Genomic DNA, 20,404 nt, shown 5'->3' with positions numbered 1-20,404 from the left:
GTGCTTGTTCATCCGATTCTTTAGCTGGACTGAGACAAGCATGGGTGGGATGTCTCTCCCAAACATCTGTTGAGCCAGGCGCTTCATAATAATTAGGAACCAGGTTCCTTCTGCCTCTAAGCAGCCACATGCGCGAATATCAGTGCTCCAATCCCCTAAGAAAAGGATCTGCTGACACAAGCCATGCAATTGCAGGTATACAGGACACCTCACATGGCTTGCTACAACACAAGGAGCTGAGAAGCAAGCCCTTATAGATGAGAACTGCAAAACAAGAAATATAAAAAGGAGTTACTCAATTACCTTTCCGTATACAGGGCATTTACCTTTTTAATTAGACACGTCTTGTGCACTGTACATAGTTTCCTAAGATTGTGCTTTTGGGAGTTTTTGCCTAAGCTTTGCTTTTCAAAACAAATGCTTCACTGCTTTTCTTTTGCAAATAAAGTGATACCATTAGTTCAGTGCTATTGAAGAGCTGGGCAGTAACGAAGTGCAGCAGCAACGCAGGAAGAAGAGAGGGAAGAGAAAGCAAATATTTGTTACAAGCAGAAAAGGGAAAAATCATTTTCTAGACATGGAAGAAGTAGCTTGGAAGAAAATTTTAAAATGTATTGTGAGGAAAAGCTTTTGTGACAGGAAAAAAAATAATGATCTGACTACCCAGTTTTTAGGAAAAAATAAACAGTAAAACTGCTTTCATATATGAATAACACTTACACACTCCCACAGTAAGGGAATGTGATTGAGGTTGCCAAGATAAAGACAGAAAAATCAGGAAGTTCCAGAATTAAGGATGCCTGAGAAGGCTTCATTTGGCCTGTCTGTGTATGCATGATGAGACACGGTCTTTTAATTACAAAAAACACAAAATCATTTGCCCACAGGACCACCCTTGCTTATTGCAAAGGATGGATGGATGCATCCCACTTTATGAAAACCTATTCCGTGTTTTGTTTTCCCCTTAGCAAGTGATCGTATCCTTCATTTACTGCTTACTGCCCAAGCCCTGCTCTGAAAACTAATGCACTAATGTTTTCAATGGGCTTTTCTGGTTTGCTCATCATTGCAGCCTTAACTTTTTTCATAACTATCAAAGCGTCTCTGTTTACAATAGCATTAGGAGGGAAAGGCTGACTTGGCTCCATTTTAGACATGAGAAATTCATGTCAAAATGTAATTGATAATTGTACGTGTCCACCTGAGGATGCCTGGCTTTTCAGGATAAAAGAACATCAGGTTGCACATCACATCTTTCAAAGCACAGAGGTCAACACCTAGGTGCTTTAACCATCAGATCCATCCATCAGAACAACTGTCCTTAAAATTTATATTTTGTTCCTTAGTTGCCTACAGCAGAATTTGTCTCATTTGTGTTCTATCTGCTGTCGTTCAGTCGCGCAGTTCTAGAGATGGAGGGTATAGGCATGTCTCAGAGTGAGATGGCAGGCATTTTGTGACTTCCATCAGGACAGTGGCTTTGTCTGGATATTTATCTAAAAGAACAGACGTGAGGCAAGGTGAAGCCAATGCCTGCTGTCTGGTCACACACACCCTGCACAAAGGGGCCACCAGCTTTTGCCCCTGCCCTCTACAGCCTGTCCTTAGGCTCACGTCCTGGAAGCCCACTCAGGCACCTCTCCAATATCATCTGTGTTGTGGAGCTACAGAGTTAATTCTGAAAACAACATCTGAAATTCCTGTCAGTACCTCCAGGCTCAAGCCCACTCTTAGTGTAATTCTGTGCATGAATCTCTCCCCAGGCATTATCCCGCTGACGTCCTGAAGGCATCATTATATTGCTGAAATCAAAGAAGCTGCATGTGGGAGGAAAATATAGACACAAAGTTCATCAGAACTGCATATGTCAGTAAAAGGTAAATAATCGCAGGAGTAAATAACTGCAAGATAAGTCCTTAATTATTTAGGGTTAAACAGCAGCAGCATTACAGATGCAAAGTAATATTTTGCTAACCACTCATCCTGGGAACGCTTACATAGAAAGATACTATTCTGTATGACAAAGGTAGGCAAAATGTGGATTGTGATGGCTAGAAACACCTGAAATAAGTAGGAAATAGTATTAAACAGCATGAGCAAAAAAACCTGCTATAGCAAAAAAAAAAAAAAAAAAAAAAAGAAAAGAAAAAGAAAAAGCTGTCAAATTATTTTTTTTTTCTTAAGCTAATAGTAGTTTCAACTATTTCAAATTTCTCCAAGATGTTTCTGCTAATTTCTCTCCACAATTACATTTCCTTAGTTTTTCACCTTCCCTGTCTCACTGTATGAAAACTCTGCACTAAGCAGAGGAAAAATTGACTAACTGGCAGTACTGAGAGGGTGTAACTGACTAAGTGGTGACACAAACAAAGTGCTTTCAAATTCACAGATCAAACTAGCTGGCAGAAAAAAAGATAAATTCTTCGATTCCTTTCTTGCATACTCTGCCTTACATAAAGGACGAGCAGCTTAAAATTCTTGATTTTTTATTTTATTAATAGCACTCTCAAAATGGAAAGGGACATACAACAAAAAATGAATTAGTCTTGCATTTATGTAATCATGTGCCAGATTCTCAGCTAGTGCAAAATAACGCTACTTGCCTTGCTTGGGAGATGTAATTACAATCTATATTAGCTAAGTATCTGATCTAAAGAGCTTTCCTTTTATACATATAAAAACATATTCAGACTCACCTCAATTCAGACATAAATGTACCAGATTAAAACTGGATTGAAGTCTCATATTTCAAAACAGTTCTCACCCTTTTAATAGTTTTTCTACCTGATATCCTCTATTCTGGTCAGAAATAGCAGATGCACACATTCAATCAAGTTTACTACATTTTGCTCTGGTCTTCAAGATTTACCTGCCAGACCCTGATGTGTGTTTTATTAAAGCAGAAAGTGCTTCCATAGTACACTGATAAGAAATAGTATAAATCCCTAGGAAACATCTACACATCTCCATGAAGCAGGTTCACAGATGTGGGCATAAAACTAACCAATCTACGTGTCAGGGATGGGCAGACACCTTAGCGTCCATGCTCACATTGGTCTGGTATTTCAGCTTTGTATAGGTGGCTGTAGGTTTGGGGGTAATATCCGAGGTTTTTAACTCTTCATCTGCAAGTGATATGCTGAGAATTGTCTTGGAGAGTACTGTGGGAGCTGAAATCCTCCTGGGCTTCTGCTCAAAACAGTTCTAACTTAGAGCGATGACTCTCTCTCCATTGAAATAAAACATAAAAATCAACAAGTGAACACAACTACATCAGTTAGGGAAGGAGCTCCAGGGGGACTTGTATGCCAAAGCAGCTTAGATGCCTTCTGAAAATCCCACACCTTAACTGTGTTTCATCCTCATGCAAAAAGCAGAAAGATCAGCCATGCACTTTTCACACAGGAAGAGTGAAAAATTGCTATCAATGGCTGTATCTAGGTAACAAAAAATCTATATTCATAATATGAAAACAATCTTCAACCACAACGTTCGTGTCTTGTAATGTGGGTTATTTTATGTCACGATTCCCTTTTTAATTTAATTGTGAATATTTTTATCGTGTTCTCTTTTTTACTAAATTTCAAGTTGAAACTACAGTTATGGTCAGATGTGTGAAAATTACAACTCACTGTTCCACAGAGACATCTTCCCTTCTGACTTTCAGATCAAATCCTCTCAGCTGACAGCTCTCAGGCAATGCTCTTTCAGCCTAGTCCCATGCTTGCACTCACGTTCATGTTTTCCGTCAGAAGGATGTGTGCAATAATGCAGCCTCCTGTATACTCTGAAGCCTACCTGGAGAAGAAGTCTACCTGGAGAAATTTACTAGCTTATCCTTTATGATTCTCAGAAATGTAAAGGCAACTCTGGATCCTAAAATCAACCTAATGCTCGTGAAACAGAAAGCTCCACAGAAGTGAGGCTGACCCTTAGAAAAAATGTGTATAAAGAGTCAGGAAGCTCCACAATGACATTTTCACATGCAGAGTTTCTGCCTGCAGCTGCACTTCAACCACCGTGTTTCAGTAGTCACACATTTGCTAACACCTTTAAAAAAAAGTTCATCTATAATCCTGTCACTTCTAACCAGTCCAATTATCTCTGCTCATTCAACAATGAAAAACATAGTCCCCTATTAATGGTCTGGACATAAAAGTTGAACATCCTAGGAAAAAAAACACAGCAAGCTAAGATCTTACTCAAGTCCTACACAAATGAGTAAGCAGACAGAATGCAGCCCACCTTGGGGTAGCATACAGAGACCAGAAACACCCCAGATCCTGACCATCAGGGCTATCAACGTGTCTACTAACGTGCAATTATGTGACAGGTATTTTTTTTAGATCCTATCAAAAAACTATACCAAGGAGACCCCTGGCAAGGAAAATCCCGTCTCTCTTCCCCACCTTCTGCTCTCGGGTAAGTGCTGTACCTGCCATGAATTAGGACTTCACAGTGAGAAATAACCGAAACAAAAATGCAATTAGGAGGATTTTGAAAGATGAACAAGTATGAACTCTACCAGCATATGGCATTTATTAGATGAAGAAATGGGTACAAACTGCAGAGCAGGCTTCCAAAAGCACAAACGCATTCTCAGAGATCTCTGGAATTTCACAGCCACTTTGGGGCCCAGTGTCAGAACAATCTGCCAGCCAAGTCTGGATACACCCAAGGAGACGTTCAAAGGGAAATGCGATAGCATCAGCAGAGGAGCTCAGTTACACAAAAGGCGAGGTGTGGCCGAACCACAACTTCACTGATTCACATCGAGGCTTTTCCAAAGTTCAGAGCTATGCTCTCTGAAGAGGCAGGTACAGAGCCACCAGGAACACACAGTTATTTTCACAACCTTCAACAGTGACGAGAAAGGAAACAACAGGATAGAAATGACACGGTGGGCTCACCGGAGTGCGTCCTGAGGTGTCCTGTGAGGGCGTCCCTCCGTCGGCAGGCATAGCTGCAGAAGGGACATTTGAACGGTTTCTCCCCAGAGTGCAACTTGATGTGCCTCAGCAGGTTCCCCTTCTGGGTAAAAGAAGCTCCACATTGGTTACAGTGGAAGGGGCGTTCACCTGGAAGGGAAAATGGAAGGAAGAAAGCTGTCAAGAAACGCCAGAAGGTGCAGGGAGCCCGTCACCCCACCCTGTGTAACAGCACCTCCTCACCCAGGCCCGCTCCCGCCACCACCATCTTCCGGGCCTACAACAGGCAAAGCCTCTGGCACTGACTCGGGGCTCTCCCCCTTATACTGCAGCACTCGAGGTGATCAGCACAGCCTGATTTTCCTCAAGTTCTTCACCTCAGAGGCTCCATCCCTCGTAAATGACGAGCTCTGCTCAAAATTTAGATCCATGACTGGGGTTTTGTGGTGTTCATCGCTATGGTTTTCCACTTATTTTTAGTATCGGTCTGATCTAGATGAGTATTTAGAACTCATCATGACAATTTGACCTGGACAGATATTAAGGTCTTCGCTTCAAACCAAATCTTTCACTTGTATTACAATTTAATTGACATCCCCTCTTAAAGGCTGCTTTCCCTCACTGGAGTGGCATGAGGAGAATTAATGCAAGTGAGGATCAGGCCCACAAGCTTTGGGAAGTGAAAACTGGTATTTTAAGTAAAACTAATGGAAAAGACTTGCTAGGTGAAAAAAATCATTAGTAGTTTTAAGAGAAACTCTACCCCTTACCTGTTCCCTTCCCCCCAAGCATTCACACACACACAAACACACACACACAGATTAAGTTGATGTTAATCATTCATAGTTGCCCTTGACAGTCGGGATTGGATCCATGAGCATCCATTTTTTATTTTTATTTCTTAATTTAAAGAGGCAAAAACATACAAGCTAACACAGATTTTGTAAAGTAATATTAAAACCATACTCTGCGTCAACATTTGCTGAGGACACTCGGGTCTGTCCCGGACCCTTAGGCCCACACAGTCATCCGTAATCACCTACTTATACCTCACTGGGTGCAGTGTAAATCAACAGGGCCCAAGTACATGCTCACACTTGCTATGTGCCCAAGTGCTTTACTGAAGCCAGGCTTTCAATGCTGAAATCATTTCACCAACCAGGGCCCCAGTTCAACAAGGTCTTGAACATCACATTTCAGATGTAAGCAGAAATTCATTTTTTCATTCATTTTTTTTCAGTACATCACTTATTATGGAGCCTCGGTCAAATCCTGGTGGGACTTTGAGGTTGAATTCACCGGCCTGAAGCACAGTTCTCATGAAAAATAAACATGCTCTGTGACCCGTCACATCTCTCCAAACTCTTTTTCAATTGCCCTAAAATGGTTACTCCCTTGCTGCACAAAAATCATGTTATGTTTTTATCAAAGTAGTTCACGTGTCTAGTGTAAACTCCAGCATCTGCCTTTTGATTCAAATGGAAACAGGGATGAAGGGAGCTCTTACAGATGTCCTCTAGCAATTCTTTGCAGTGGTTTAAACCACACCGTTGTGGTCCTGCAAGGAGGGCACCAGAGGTAGGTGTGCCACATACATACCAACCCTCTGCAACTTCATTTCATGTGCATGAGCTGGAAACTACACCTGAAACCACTGCAGATGCACTGCAGAAAATGCTAAGGTTCCTACATTCTTGCCAAGAATATTATGGAGCAATAATAATAATTAAAAAAAAAATCACGGCATAAAGCTTTTCTTCCAGTATACTGAACACAAGCTCATTGGAATTGATAAAGAGTTTGTGGTTTCCCTTTTAAACTCCCACAATACACTTAAAGGATCTGATTAGCTATTATCTTCTGTTATATCATTTAAAATGTCCATAACAGAGATATGTAAAGAGATTGCAGTAGACAAATACATGTGTTTTTTTTCTTTTTCTTTTCTGTTTTGCTTTCACTGTCTGAGAAAACAGGCAAAACCCCTTCCTTTGACACGTTTCTCAGGAATGATAGCTTCAGTTTCAGGATGACAACATTAAAGGCTGCAGCAGGTTTCTTACCAAGTCTAAAGACTTGCCTTTTACTCCTGCTGCATTTAAAGCTATGCAGTGAATGTGTTTTACCCAACCGATCTTTGATATTCTTGGAGGCCACATAAGAGCAGGTATTATTATTCCTCAATAAGCAGGCAGCTGAAGGAGGTGCTGAAAGCCTTCAGTCAGGAATTCAAATAACCACTGCACTACAGCTCAGTGGCCAAGATGACACAAGAACATCCTTCACAAAGCCACCAATAGTCTGTTTCTTTCTTGCCACATACACAGTCTGCTACAATAGCACGTTTTACCTTCAATAACCTTCAATAATCTATTTAAAACCAGCATGAATTCATTTGCCTTATTGGCTTAATTCTGAGTAAATAACTGCTTTGATCTGTTTATTGTACTTTCAGCCAATCACTTCTTTTCTGCTCCTTGATTAAACTGCAGGCTTCTGGGATGACCATTAATTTCAGTCATTCATGCTGTCAAGTAGCAGCTTTTACATTTAGTACAGTTAATCTGAGACACAATTACCCAATAGAAAAGTGCCCCCCAAAAGTAAAAACTGAATAATCAGATGTTGCTGCCTTTCCAAGAACTCTGCTGTCTGATGCCCACTTCAGATAAGTAGTAAACCAACCGTCATCACTTTACTGCCTTATGAAGACTGTTCCTTATTTTTCCTGCCGCTTTCTCCTATCACATCTGTTAACAGTTCTCCAGCATTATTATTACTTCCTAGTAAAAAATAAATTAATTAAAAAAAAATCCTGGCATCCTTATTCAGTTCCCTTACACTTCTGTATAAGGTTTGTTTATTTCTAAGCTGAAAATTGATCACATTTTTTACGTAAACGTCCACTTTTATAATAACTTTGATAATAACTCTGCTATATTCCCAGATTCAGTTAATAATAAATAAAGCACATCCTTTGTGAAGGATTATCAAACCAGATTTAGGTAGAGCTGTAAGTCTAGGATCAGACAGCAGCAATCTGGTCTCCCTGAGGTGTTGGTTTGTGCAGCAAGAGATCTTGGTGCAGCAGGGTCGCTCCGATTCCACTGCCCCAAGCCTCCACGGGCACTGCATGATGCGTGGGATAACCTATCTGATGCTGGCCTGGGCAGCTCCACCACCCACTTGAAAAACTTGACTCATGAAAAATCTTCACCTAAATACATTTCCTCTCTATTTTGCACCCCCTGACTGTGTTTAAGGTATTTTCCAGTCCTTAGGGATGACTGCAGCACAGACGTACTAGAAAGTACAGACCTATTAAACAGACTGCACGCATGACTACAAGAGGCTATGGACTATTATAAGCACGGTGTATGTTTCACCGTTTATAGCTATCTATGTACTTGCCTTTTGACTCTATAAACTTGTACTGATTTATTAAAATAAGAACTCCTAAGAAGTGCATGTACTGAAATGTAACTAAATGAGCTTTTTGCTTTTTAACACTGGAAACTACGTGACTGCAAAATATTTTTAGTCTACTGTTATGTTACTAAATCTTCTCTCTTTTAAAGCTAAAATGGCTGAAACCCCCCCGAAACCTTAGTGATTAAAAAAGACTGAGTTGTGAGACTGAGAAGAACGGCTAACCGAAGAAAAAAAGATGTTTCCTTTCCAGTTCCAGATTTAAGACCTTAAGTCAGACAAAACCAAGAATGCCTAAAAAGCCCCTTTCTCCCGCACAGAGAATTTAATTATCTAAAGCTACTTCAGGAATGGACAAGGCAAGGTAAGGCAGAGCTGCCAAGTATTACCTTTCCTAAAGGCTTAGGAAGAGAGGCCTGTGCCAGGAAGCAGTGCTGATAATTAAAAAGAAAAACAGAACAAAACCCAAGGGAGTTTATCATTTCGTAGTTAAATAAAGTATTAATTAGCAGGTATGATTTCACATACTTACATCTAAGTTACAGTAAAATACTGATGAAACTTCACAGTGCATTGCTTAACATGCATCCATTACAGCTATTTCTTCTCTGGAAAAAAATTATAATGAAATATCACTGCTCTTTAGATACACTAGTGTCTAAAGTACACAAGTTGGCTTGCTGTGGTGTAAACAAATACTGAGATGAAAAATGATGTGGACAGACAGAGTCAGGGTTATTAGTAAAACGTGGTCCTTTGGCAAGTATCTTTAATATACGGCTCCTGGCTGGAGACGTCAGGGCAATAGCTGCATGTGCTTTCTAGCTGATACAACCTGAAACCAGGCGAATGAACTCATTAACTTCCTATTAATAGCTGCCATATTTTACCATGTATATGTCAAATGTTATTTCAAAAAGCAAACCAAGCCCTTTTTCTGCTTAATTGGAAGCTTCCCTGTACATTGATTCTCCTTTACCGCCTCAGCACGGAAGCGCTGCGTAGAAGTTTCGGTATGAGTTATCCTTCTCTGAATTTCGTACGGCTGCAAAATACACCAGTGACATTTTCTGTATCAAAACAGAAATCGAAGCGAGGACAAAGCGCGTCCAAAACCTTTCTAACACTTCTAAGGCAACTATTACAGGTAGTTGGCAAAATCTGCACAAAAAAAAACTTTTAACTCTCTTAAGAAAGAGAAAATATTTGAAGTTACCTCCATTTTAAATGAATTGCTTCCTGCATCAGAGGTGTCCTGTTGTGCTTTCTACAGCTTAAAACCTTTAAAAGGTATAATTTGGGAAAGTGAGCCACTTTTTCAAACACACAGACCTCCCAGGGAAGAAGACTTGGATTTTCATAACCCTCACCTGATAACTTCTGTTCCTTTGAAATTAAATGGGAGTGACTCAGATTAATACACATTAGTATACAAATTTTTGTTAGAAGATAGGCCTGTTCACTCTCACAGCAGTGCACAAGCTCTTTCCTATGAGTGTTTTAATTACAATTTTTAAAAACACTGTTTTTAAAGACTCATCACAATACGTATGAAAGCCAGGATAAAGTCCTTATAAATAAAAGAACCAGGTCCAATGGGACTATATTTAACATCTGTCCTAGCTAAATATATACCTAAGATTGTGGTCCTTTCTTTTTGGCATGCACTTTTTGATACATAAAATATAACTTAGGTACCTGTAAGACAGGAATTTAATTTTCTTTTAACCTCTTAAAGCACCATTACTATGCTCATGCTGCCATGAGAAAGTATTTAAGTATTTGCTCATACTAACAACAGAGATTTTCACCCTTCTGTAGCAGATTTTTTTGTTTATATTCTGGTAAAAGGAAACGTTTCTTCAGATGCTGCATCTGTTAGGACTATGCTCTGTCCCAGGAGCACAAATGAAATATTAGTTGCACTGCTAACACCCTGGCAGGCAATGAGTTGCATCGTGCCTTCACCCGAACGAAATACAGAGCACCAGACTTGGCTCCATTTCTGTGTTTGTTATGCTGGGGACTGTCTCGTCTAAATACTTACTTACTCTTCTTTTAGAGTCACTTAACAGGCTGCACCTCACTTGCAATCAGGGATTTTACTAAGTTTTTCTGCTGCTGCTGTTGGGGAAAAAACTGCTTCCAGATAGGGCAATTTATTATAAAACGCTAGTGACGAATCTCTCAGGAAAAATTCCTGGGAAATCTTGGGTGATTTCCAAGCGTCCTCTGTACACAAATTTATGACCGCATTGTGACGGGAGAAAAATCCTTTAAGTGAATGGGCAAAAATATCTGAAGGGTTCAGCTACCAAGTACTGCAAGAAAAACACATCCTTATGAGGAGAGAAATTTCAGAAACCTAAGCTCTTCTTTCTTATGCTGAAGTACAAAATGAGACTTTAAGAAAAGTTAGATTATTCATTTAGGAATTTAAGTAGAAAATATTACATTGAGAAATCTGGCCCTATGATTTTTGATTCAGTGCCAACAATTTGTACTGCAAGAGGTAGGAACCTGCAGTAGGCTACAAATCACAAATTAAAGCCAATAAAACTTTTCAACCAGAAGAATTAGTCAGTTTAAGGGAGTTAATCGTAAGGTGTTAATATGACCATTTGTTTAAATTTGTTCCTGGTTAGCTGCTTTAGGCAGAAAAATTTTTGATCCTGAAAGGTATGACTGGGTTTTTCCTCATTATTGATGGTGACTTAAAATTTTACATGATTTTTTATTATTATTTTTAATTTAGAGTTGCATATGTTTGATTATAACACGATGAATGTTAAGGTAGAACCTGGAAGTGCTCCTCATTGGCACGTACTGAATCCCATTTCACTGACTTGATGGTCCTGAAATGCATGTGGAAAGCAAGCAAAAATCTGAGATCTTCCTGCCGTTAGCACCCCACAAAAGCTTAAAAATAACACAACAGCAGCCAAAACAGAGAGCACAGTCAGAGCTACCACCTGTGCCTGCTGCGTCGTGTCCAGCACCCCAAGTCCTCTCCCCGAGGCTTGGGGCGCAGCAGCTGTCCTGCTGCATCAGCACAACAAATCCCTTAACCTCCGGGTGTCTAACACTCCCAAATCTTACAACAATGAGGATGGTCCCAACCCTCTCAGAAATAAAAGGTGTTTCCAAATCCAGCAGTGGACTCAAGAAAGGGCTGGAGAAAAATCACTATTGACACAGCAACATGTGGAGCTTACCTCTCATGGCCACAGCATGGCTGTAACAGTAAATAGTTGCTGCTTTGCCAAAAATGAGGAAATTTTAATTCAGACCCACTAGTAGAAAGCCTAAAGAGGTGAGAAGTCTTCGGTGTTCCTTTTCATTACCTCGGACAAATTGGATTATTGAAGCGAACTTCTTTCTCTCCCCGTTCCTCAACATGCCCCAGCACAAGCCCCTGGAGTATCCAGTGGCAATATTACTGATTTTGTTACCTCCTGCACTAACAAAAAACTCTGATAAAGATGCTGCAACCTGGGGCACTTGATGTGGAGTAGGAAAACTGGACCAAAAGGAGATAGTATGGGAGAGGAGGAAAGTAAATTGAACCTGACACTTGCTGTTTTTCCAACACGAGCCCGTGAGGAAGGGGATGCAGAGTTACCCAGCTCCCTACAGCAGGGAGTGCATCACACAATTCCCACATCGAGCACTTCATTTATTTCCTGTCAGCGATGACAAATAAATAGAAAGGCGCTCTGCTGATGGCCACGCAGATTACCCAAACGCTTCACCTGAACTGTCAGCGTTTCAGAGAAATGTGTTCTGTGCTAGCAGGTGAGCAGCTCTGCTACGGAGGGGCCGGGGAGCAGAGCATCCCCTGCACCACATGCCCAGTGCTTCGAAGGATAAATAGGAAATCCCTGGCCCTATTATGGGAAGGGGCGGCCACAGGCATCAAGGGAATAGATGCTCCAGCACATGAGGATGAAAGATGGGACACTGAACTCATCTGCTCTGACCTTACCCATGGCAGAGGTTATTTTTTCCATCCCTAGACGCGTTTGACTGAACTATCATAATGTGGCAGGGGAAAGACAACTGCTCCTCAGCAACAGATGAATAACGTCTGCAGAAAACCATCTCCCTTTATATGCACAACACAGCCAAAGCCATATGGCACAGCTTTTCACAAAGCCTCAGTCCCTGGTGTAAGGAAGCCACACTCTCGGCCCAGCATACATGCAAATTACAACCTCTACCGTGACCACAGCATTTTGGGTGATTTACATAGAATGCTGTCAGGCTTTTGGGGAAGGGAAAAGGACTTTGTTTTTTGCCAGTGCAAACAACTGGCCAGACCGTGCTTCGGCTGTGCACCGATAAAGAGGAGAGTGAGGCAGGATCCAGCTCCCAAGACACCCATGAACTGGCTTCAGAGGTAGGGATTTACATGCCAGTTGCGTTAGCTGATAAAGAATATCATCCGCTCGCACTCACCAGGGACAACCTCCCTTCCCTCCACCATTCTCCCCTGGGCTGCAAAACCAGACTGCCCACAGGTCAGGGCTCATTCCAGAGCTGGGGCCAGCCCGCTGAGCCCAACTGCTGAGGAAGTGGCGATGTATTTTCAAATACTGCACTTTAAGAGAGAGATACCAGTAGGTTAAAAATACTCCTTAAAATCAAGGATGTGGAAATCCAAGCAAGCTTCTCCTTCTGTTGTGGACAGTGAAGTAGCAGCATGTATTAAAAAACAAACAAACAAAGCGGGGGAAAAAAAAAATCCCCCGCAAAATTTGCCAACTGGTTTACTGAGAGTAGAGCAGCAGGCGGCACACGGAAAGGGAGGCCACTTCTATAAAGCTTGAGATCATCTGTACAGAGCAGTGCACCGGAGCTCCTCTGCTCAGATGGGAAAAGTCATGGCTCAACGAAGTGCCACCAGAAGGAAAAAGCTCCTGGTTACGCAATTCCTATCAATTCACACATCTCTGGTGGTCATCGCCTGCACGCAGATGACATTTTGTCCTACTCGTTCAGAACTTGCTTGTTTTCTTTAAAATGCAAAGGCAGCTCGGCAGTATTTAAAGATAAAGCTATCTCCAAAAAACACAGACTATTTAATTAAGCACCTAAATATAAATTTAGCAGGCCTAATTTATCTGTTCAGGTTCAAATACGTGGACTCTGATGCACCTACAATACATATGCTCAGATAGATGCGAGCGCCAATGAAAAACTTTTCAGGAGGTTGAAAGCTGGGACTCAGTCTGCTGCCTTCTCTGCTCCCTTCCCCTCTCCTCGTAATAGCACGTCAAATTGTTAATCAAGATTTCGTTCCTACAGCTAATGCGTTTCCCCTGTCGTAATTGCTGTCTAAAATCATGACTGCATCATAAACGATACTGCAATGCTTTGCATTATACATTTATGTTAAGTTATTATCAATACAGCTTATATACAGGGCATTAACTATGTAATATATATTTATTATTCCTCCGTACAGAAATTCTATTGATTTCTTTCCCATCAAGCGCACGCTACTTGACTGCAAACTGCCAGGTTTACAAAGGGATTAGACAAAGTCTTTTCCTACTCTACCTTAAAACCCCACTTTTCCTTTTATATCCTGGCAGATATCTCACAGTTACAGTGGGAGCCACTCACCCCAGTAAATAACAGCAGGGAGAGATTAAAAAAATAATAAAAATCTTGCATTTTGTCCACAAAAACATGGAGAACAAACACCCCCCAAGGCTCCAACATAAAACCCTGCCTAACCTTTGCAAGACTTAAGTGTGGGTCTCAATTTAAGCATATATTATAGCACTTCAGGTGACTTAAGCATGTCTTTTTATGTGGTTTAAGCATGGGTAAGTGCTTTTTTGCATCAAAGGCTCTGGCCAGGCAGATTCCACCAGACCCAAGTGCTATCTTGAGGCAACGCCTGCACTTTTGTCCTGTCAGAGGCAGCTGTTGCTCCCACCTGAGCAGCAGCAGAGGTGAGTGTGTATCAGCCCCCGGGCACCCCAGTTCCTTGAATTAGCCCCAAACTCCTCCAGTCCCAAAGACCCACTCAGTCAGCACATGGCAAAGGTTTTCATCTGCCACTTGACTTCTCAAACCCTTACACCTAGTAAGATGTTTTGGTTTCCGACCAATAGTAGTACTAATAATAAAAATAAGCAAAAAGAGAATGTATGCACTGAAAGCTGCCACAAAAATGGTATCTGTATGGTCAGGGGGAGGAAGCACTAGCCCATGAGAGAGGTTCAAGTGAGGTTTCCCTGCTGGAGCTGTCACCTGATGAGCAGCAAGTCCACCGCAGCCCCAGGATCAGCATCCCAGCATGAGGTAACGTGTTCACCCATGGGTTTGCTAAGCCTGGGTTTGGCCAGGTCACCCAGCAGCAAGCCCAGCCCCTCATGCAGGACTTGTGTGTCCCCCAGGCTGCTGGCCTCATCCAACTGTGAGCAGCTCCAAGGGAAAGCTCTGAGACTCACTGTAAAGGGTCAATAACCTTGTACACACAAACACACACACACACCCCATGCTGGAGAATTATTCTTGCCATCTTCCCCCAGTCAGGAACAGTAAAAAGACTGATTTCCAGACTTGTGTTGTGTTTTTAAGAACCAAAGGCTGGAAACCAACATCAGGAAGCACCACGACATCAGGAAGCATCACCAGCATCCGAGGAGCAGAGGGAGAAGCAAAACAACCAAGCCCACCTTTCCCCTCCCCAGCCACCTGCTACCCCCTGAATGGAAAGGGAAGAGAGAAGAGTTGTCAGGTAACATCAACATCAGACGCCACGGGCAGTCATCAGATTTTCTTTCAGCTGCTTACCAGTGTGGCTCCTTTTATGTACCATTAGCACATTGGGCCCAATGCAAACCATGCCACAGACGTCACATTTCAGTTTACCATTCGGAAGCCGGATTCCTCCCTCGCTCGATAGCTCCTGGATCTTTCTGTTATCCGCCATCTCGTTATTCTCTGTGAGGGGCTCTTCCAGGCTGCTTCCTTCATCATGAGCCCTGACCTCATCTTCCTGACTCAGGGGCTTCCTGTCAGATTCCTCATCACTTTGCATTTCTAGCTTTACTGAATTTGCTGAAATAAAACAAAAATAAAAATAAAAAACATTAAAAATGTGTACTTTCTAAGTTCCCAATTAAGGTAGGTTGCTACTATTGCCAGTACTGAAGCAGAGGCTGAAGGCTCAAAGCAACACGCAGGCCTTGCGGTGGTAACAGTTGCACACATTGTGACCGAATATTTCCTCAAGGAATTAAATTCCTGGTTTTCTACCCCTATTTTACAGCTTAGAGACTAAGACACGGAGCGATCCAGAGACCTACCAGAAACTGCAGAGAGATTGACAGGCTTAAAAACTGATCTCCTGCTGCTCAACGTGAAACACAGGAGCCCCCCTTCCCTTTGAGGGACTCAAGCACACGGGCAGGACGGAGCCAGACACCTCTCGCCCCGAGTTAGGGCAGCAAGCCCCAACCTTCCCAAAGCCACAGCTCACAGAAACGAGCACACTTTGCAGACAGGATTGTTCAAAACGCAGGGACTTGAGGGAGCAGGGCCGTGGCAGTAATCTCCACAGCACCTTGCCTGCACAGGCACGTCTCCTGACGGAGGGGAGAGCATCGCCACAGGAGCCCTGAGTGCTCTCCTGCCACCATCTTCTGATTCACCTAAATGGGACGCTGCCAAGGCAAACAGGTCTGAAGCGAGACGTACACTGCTGGCTTACGTATATCTGTGAAATTAAGTGCAAGTCAAGAGCTTTCTTGTCTGCCTGGTCAGGCCCATGGGCACCCTGCTGATTTCTGTGACCCTCATGTCACAGGGCAAGTCTCCTACAACTAGCAAGAGCTCGTGGGATCAGCAAGTCTTGAAGGAAAATCACGCTTTTTTTTAAGCAGGGGGCCTCAGTGCAGGGGCGTTTTAACCCCCCCCACCCCCAGCCACCCACGTTTCAACATTTCCACGGTCGGTGGAAACTGCCGAAAGGCCTGCCCCACAGTCACACTCTCCATCCGCACCGCCAGCCAGAAGGCGAGCCCACGTGCCACTTTCCATAAGCCTTGATCCTGCTGAGGGGTTTAAAAAGGAGGTGATTCAGCCTTCGTACCTAAGCAGCCTCTGACCTCGGTGCTAAGGCCATTAGCCGATGGCAGCAGGGGATCTGAGGGCAGGCGCGTGGCCTGGGAGCGCCTGGTGTCCCCCAGAGCCCTGCTAGAAATGCCCCAGAGCAGCACCCACCACATCTGAGAAATACACAGGAGAATTAGAAAGAAGTGTGTCTGATCACTGCGAGCCATCACACTTTCAAACAACTGGCCTGATAGTATCGGAAGAACTAACCCTACTGCTTCAAGCTGCTCCTTCATCCCTTCTCCTCCTTCCTGCCCCCAAATTTATGGTTACAGAAAACACAAGGTTCAGAGACCGATGTTGCAATTCTAAACCATGGCTCTTACTACCAGACGGAGCATAATGAAAGGGACGAAGGCACCAGAGACCAAAAGACGTTAATATGCTGCTTTTTAATCATAAAATTGTTGAAATGCATCTTCCACTACTCACTGAGGCGCTAATAGGAGCTCAGGAATGGAAGCACGACTGCAGCAGAGCCCAGCCCGAACGAGGCCGCGTATCACAGCACAGGCCCCGTCATCACAGCACTTTGCAACTGCAAAGCTCTGGAGCAGGCCAAGGGGAGGCCGGGCACAATCTCTGCTGGTCTCCTGGCCAGGAGGCCGAGCAGAAGGGAGGACGCTGGCGGGGAGGCAGCCGAGGTCCTCACCCTGTCTCCCCGCACGAAGCACGTGTTGGTGATTTATGGACAGCCTGACTTTAGAGCTAAGGAATGGCAGTTCTCTCTAATAATAGCAGCCTTTTGGGGTATTCAGCAAATCAGAGAATGGAGCCTGAGTAAATGCTTCACTGTCCTCAGGAGCAGGATTTAATACACTTGGCCACACAAGTAGCTACAGTAGGGCCAGGAGCAGCGCCGGCGCTGCTCACCCGAGATCCCGGCTTGCTTCTGCAGCACCGGGCATTCTCCTTGCACAGTAACGCACAAAATAGCCAAAATACTTCATACCAACTGTGTATATTTATACGTACCCTCAAGAGAGAGAAAGCATCATATCTTACGTGTCTTCTTGCGTTACTTCCAGAGATTTTGAGCTCTGTTTCTGACATGGAATAATAATCACTTGCCTGCAGCCGTGCCCAGCACCACTAGCTCCCATGCAAGCCTGCGGACCTCTGGCCACTCAGCCCCTAGGAAAGTGAGGCTGTAAGAGCTTACAAAACTGGCAGATCGCTTACTTTATCTTGCCCCAGCGTTTCTCGCTGCCGAATGCTGGCGGCTGTCCAGCAGGACAAGCAGCACAACAAAGCGGAGCGAGCCGTTTGCTGCAATACGACCTTCCAAAAACACACAGCGCTCCCAAAATCCAGCAGACTGAGCTCAAAAAGCCCACGGAGCTTCTGAAGCGCCTCTCTTAATATCCCAGCTATTCTGCAAGGTTTTGCAGGCTGGTTACCGTCCTCCCTCCCCTCACCTTCACCCGCACGCCGAGCACTGCCTCTGCCATTCTCAAAAGCCCTCTGTTAGCTTGTTGCTGCGCGAAGGTTTCCTTGGGCTGGGACTGCTCGCAGGTCTCCAAGGAGGGGATCGCTGGTGCAGCAGGATCTCCTCGGCTCTTTGTCAGGGCTTGGCTAATCAGGTCATCCCCGCCGCCTTGCATCACACTGGTGCACGGCTGTACACAAACGGGCGCCTAAACTGCGCACACTATTTTCTCTGTTCTCAGCCAGCCTTTGAAACTAGTCGTTTTTACAGAACTGCCTTTGTTTGCACCTCCAGCCGCAAACTTAGAGAGCGGAATGAACCCTGCTACAAAGGGAGAAGAAATATGTAAGTGATGTTTACGGCTACGATGCATCGCTCGCTATCTCCACGTCAAGCTTCACCCCGGGTTCCCTTGCCTTTCTTGCTCACCCACTTGCTAAAAGTGGCAGGCTTTCTCATTCCTTGGCAGAGCAAAGCATAAATAAGTAAATGGAAAAAATTTAAAAATTTTTTGGCACCTTTCCTAAAAATCACAGCAAATGAGATAGCAGGGATGAACTCTAATCCAGCTTGCTGCAGAAGCATGAACTTGCAGTCAAACCATTTCCCTCCAGCTAATGCAAGTGCCTCCCACTTTTCCCCTGTCCAAGACAACATCTCAGAAACACACAAGACAACAACACACAGAAAGGGAGACAAGCAGTCTCAAAAGCTTCTGCCTGTGGATAAGAGGCCAGTGGCACACGTTCAGCAAACCACACGGCAACATTTTTTCCCTTTTTGTTCCTTTTTCTTGTTTCCTATCCCAGAGCAGCAAGCAGATCCTGAATCAAACCTTACCCTGAGTGGCCAAATTGAAAACAATTATTGTTAATGTCTCCTAAATGCTAATTGAACTGCAATTCCCTGTTAAACTGCATTTTGGCAAGTTTTCAGTACCAAAATTATTTCCTTCACCCACAAATTACCGTAGCTACACACCAGAAGCTAGAAGTTCCTCGTGTTTTGTCCTCTATCCTAGAAATTTGTTTCAGTCAAAAGTGAGATGTTTGTGGGGAAACCAAACCACCTCCCAGCTTTGCTGAGAGATGCGATGCCCAGGTGGGCTGTAAAGGACAGCTCTGGTCACCTTGTCCTAAGCAAGCAAGGCAGAGGGCAATTCCTGCTTGGGAACAAAAATCCATCTGTCCAACACACCAGGGAGCACGCACGCAGCAGGACTGTGCCCCTCCGTCTCCTCCGCTGTCTGCTGTCCTAGGTCGTTGCTTATTTTGTCTGTGGGCTTGGAGAAGCAGGCTGGCCGCTGTCACCAAGGGACTGTGGTCTCCAGCTGGAGGTTAGCTTTCCTGGCAGTAGCAGCGCGCCACCGGCCTCTTCCTGCTGCCCCCAGAGCAGCAGAAAAAGCAAGCCTGACCCTTGCCACTTCCCCAGCTCCTCTCCTCTCACCAGCAGGAAACAAAGCGTTGGCCTGGCTTCAGATCCTCATCCTTGAGGAGGCAAAATTCGAATCTGCCGCCCCCGAAGAGCCTTGGGGTGGCTCTGTGGGCGAAGGCAGCGAAGGACGGCTGTGGCTCAGGCGGACACGATGTGTTCTCTGCCCAGCCCCCTGGGACACAGGGGGCAGATGGTGCAGCAGCTCTTCCAGAGGCTGCTGCAGATTCCACAAAAAAACATGTTTGCAGCCAGGGTCTGCCCTTAGCCTTGATTTCAGTCCCTCTGGAAAATGGCACCGGGCTTCAGCAGCTAGAGGCAGGTACAGCACAACCTGCTGCACATCGCCTTGCCTGTGGCCAGCCAGCCTCGCTGCTCCCTTCACAAACTTCTCCTACACAGTAATTAACCACACGGCTAATTGGCAGCTCAACACAAACAGAAAGGACCCAACTTGTTCCCCTTTTCCAACCTGGGTACCTAGTTCCTAAACACAGTGACGCTCAGAAACACAGCCCCTCTTCCACACTACTAAAAGCACATTTTTTTTGAAAATTCACGGTAAGGAATGCCAAAACCTGGAAACAATGAGCCCCGACTCTTACTCTAAGAGCACTCCAGTAGCAAAAAGGGTCCTTAAGGAGGGTGTTTACACCTCTCTAGGAGAGGAGTGAGACTTCAAGGCATGTTTCAACATATTTTCCTCCTGGAAGGGTACAAAGGAGTCTCAGGGAATAGAAAACTCCATCGCTGAGTTCCTTGCTGCTGGTACAATTTGGCTCTTAATTAATGAGGCTTTTCAAGTCAATTTTGCTCATATTGGGAGCTATTAAATGTGTAAACAAGGGAGCACCGACACATCTACAGAAGTGAAGCTGTCTCTGGATGGAACAAATGAGGGTGAATGTCACCTGCAAAAGGAAGGGGAATTACCCGAGTCAAGTGACAAAAGCCTGAGCAGGGCCTCTTACGTTACACCTGGACATCCCCGATGCTGGGTGTCAAATTTGTTTGTCATGAGCTGCCAAAAGATCCAGCTTCTGGCCACTGAGCT

General features: G+C 44.0%; 1 protein-coding gene across 22 annotated transcripts in view; it reads right to left on the bottom strand.

Moving 5' to 3' along the window:
• Positions 1-20,404, bottom strand: part of IKZF2 (IKAROS family zinc finger 2) — a 116,107-nt gene that overhangs the window by 42,316 nt on the left and 53,387 nt on the right. For 18 of the 22 annotated variants that reach the window (XM_068686365.1, XM_068686373.1, XM_068686368.1 and 15 more), the window contains 2 exons: positions 15,168-15,434; positions 4,911-5,078 (listed from right to left, as the gene is read on the bottom strand). In XM_068686365.1, coding sequence (XP_068542466.1) covers positions 4,911-5,078; positions 15,168-15,434 — 435 coding nt within the window. The remainder of the gene's footprint in view (positions 1-4,910; positions 5,079-15,167; positions 15,435-20,404) is intronic. The other 4 variants (XM_068686362.1, XM_068686357.1, XM_068686356.1 and 1 more) reach the window with 2 other exon arrangements.

This window comes from Anas acuta, chromosome 6, assembly GCF_963932015.1.
Source record: "Anas acuta chromosome 6, bAnaAcu1.1, whole genome shotgun sequence".
NCBI lineage: Eukaryota > Metazoa > Chordata > Aves > Anseriformes > Anatidae > Anas > Anas acuta.
This window is presented reverse-complemented; position numbering and strand designations above follow the sequence as displayed.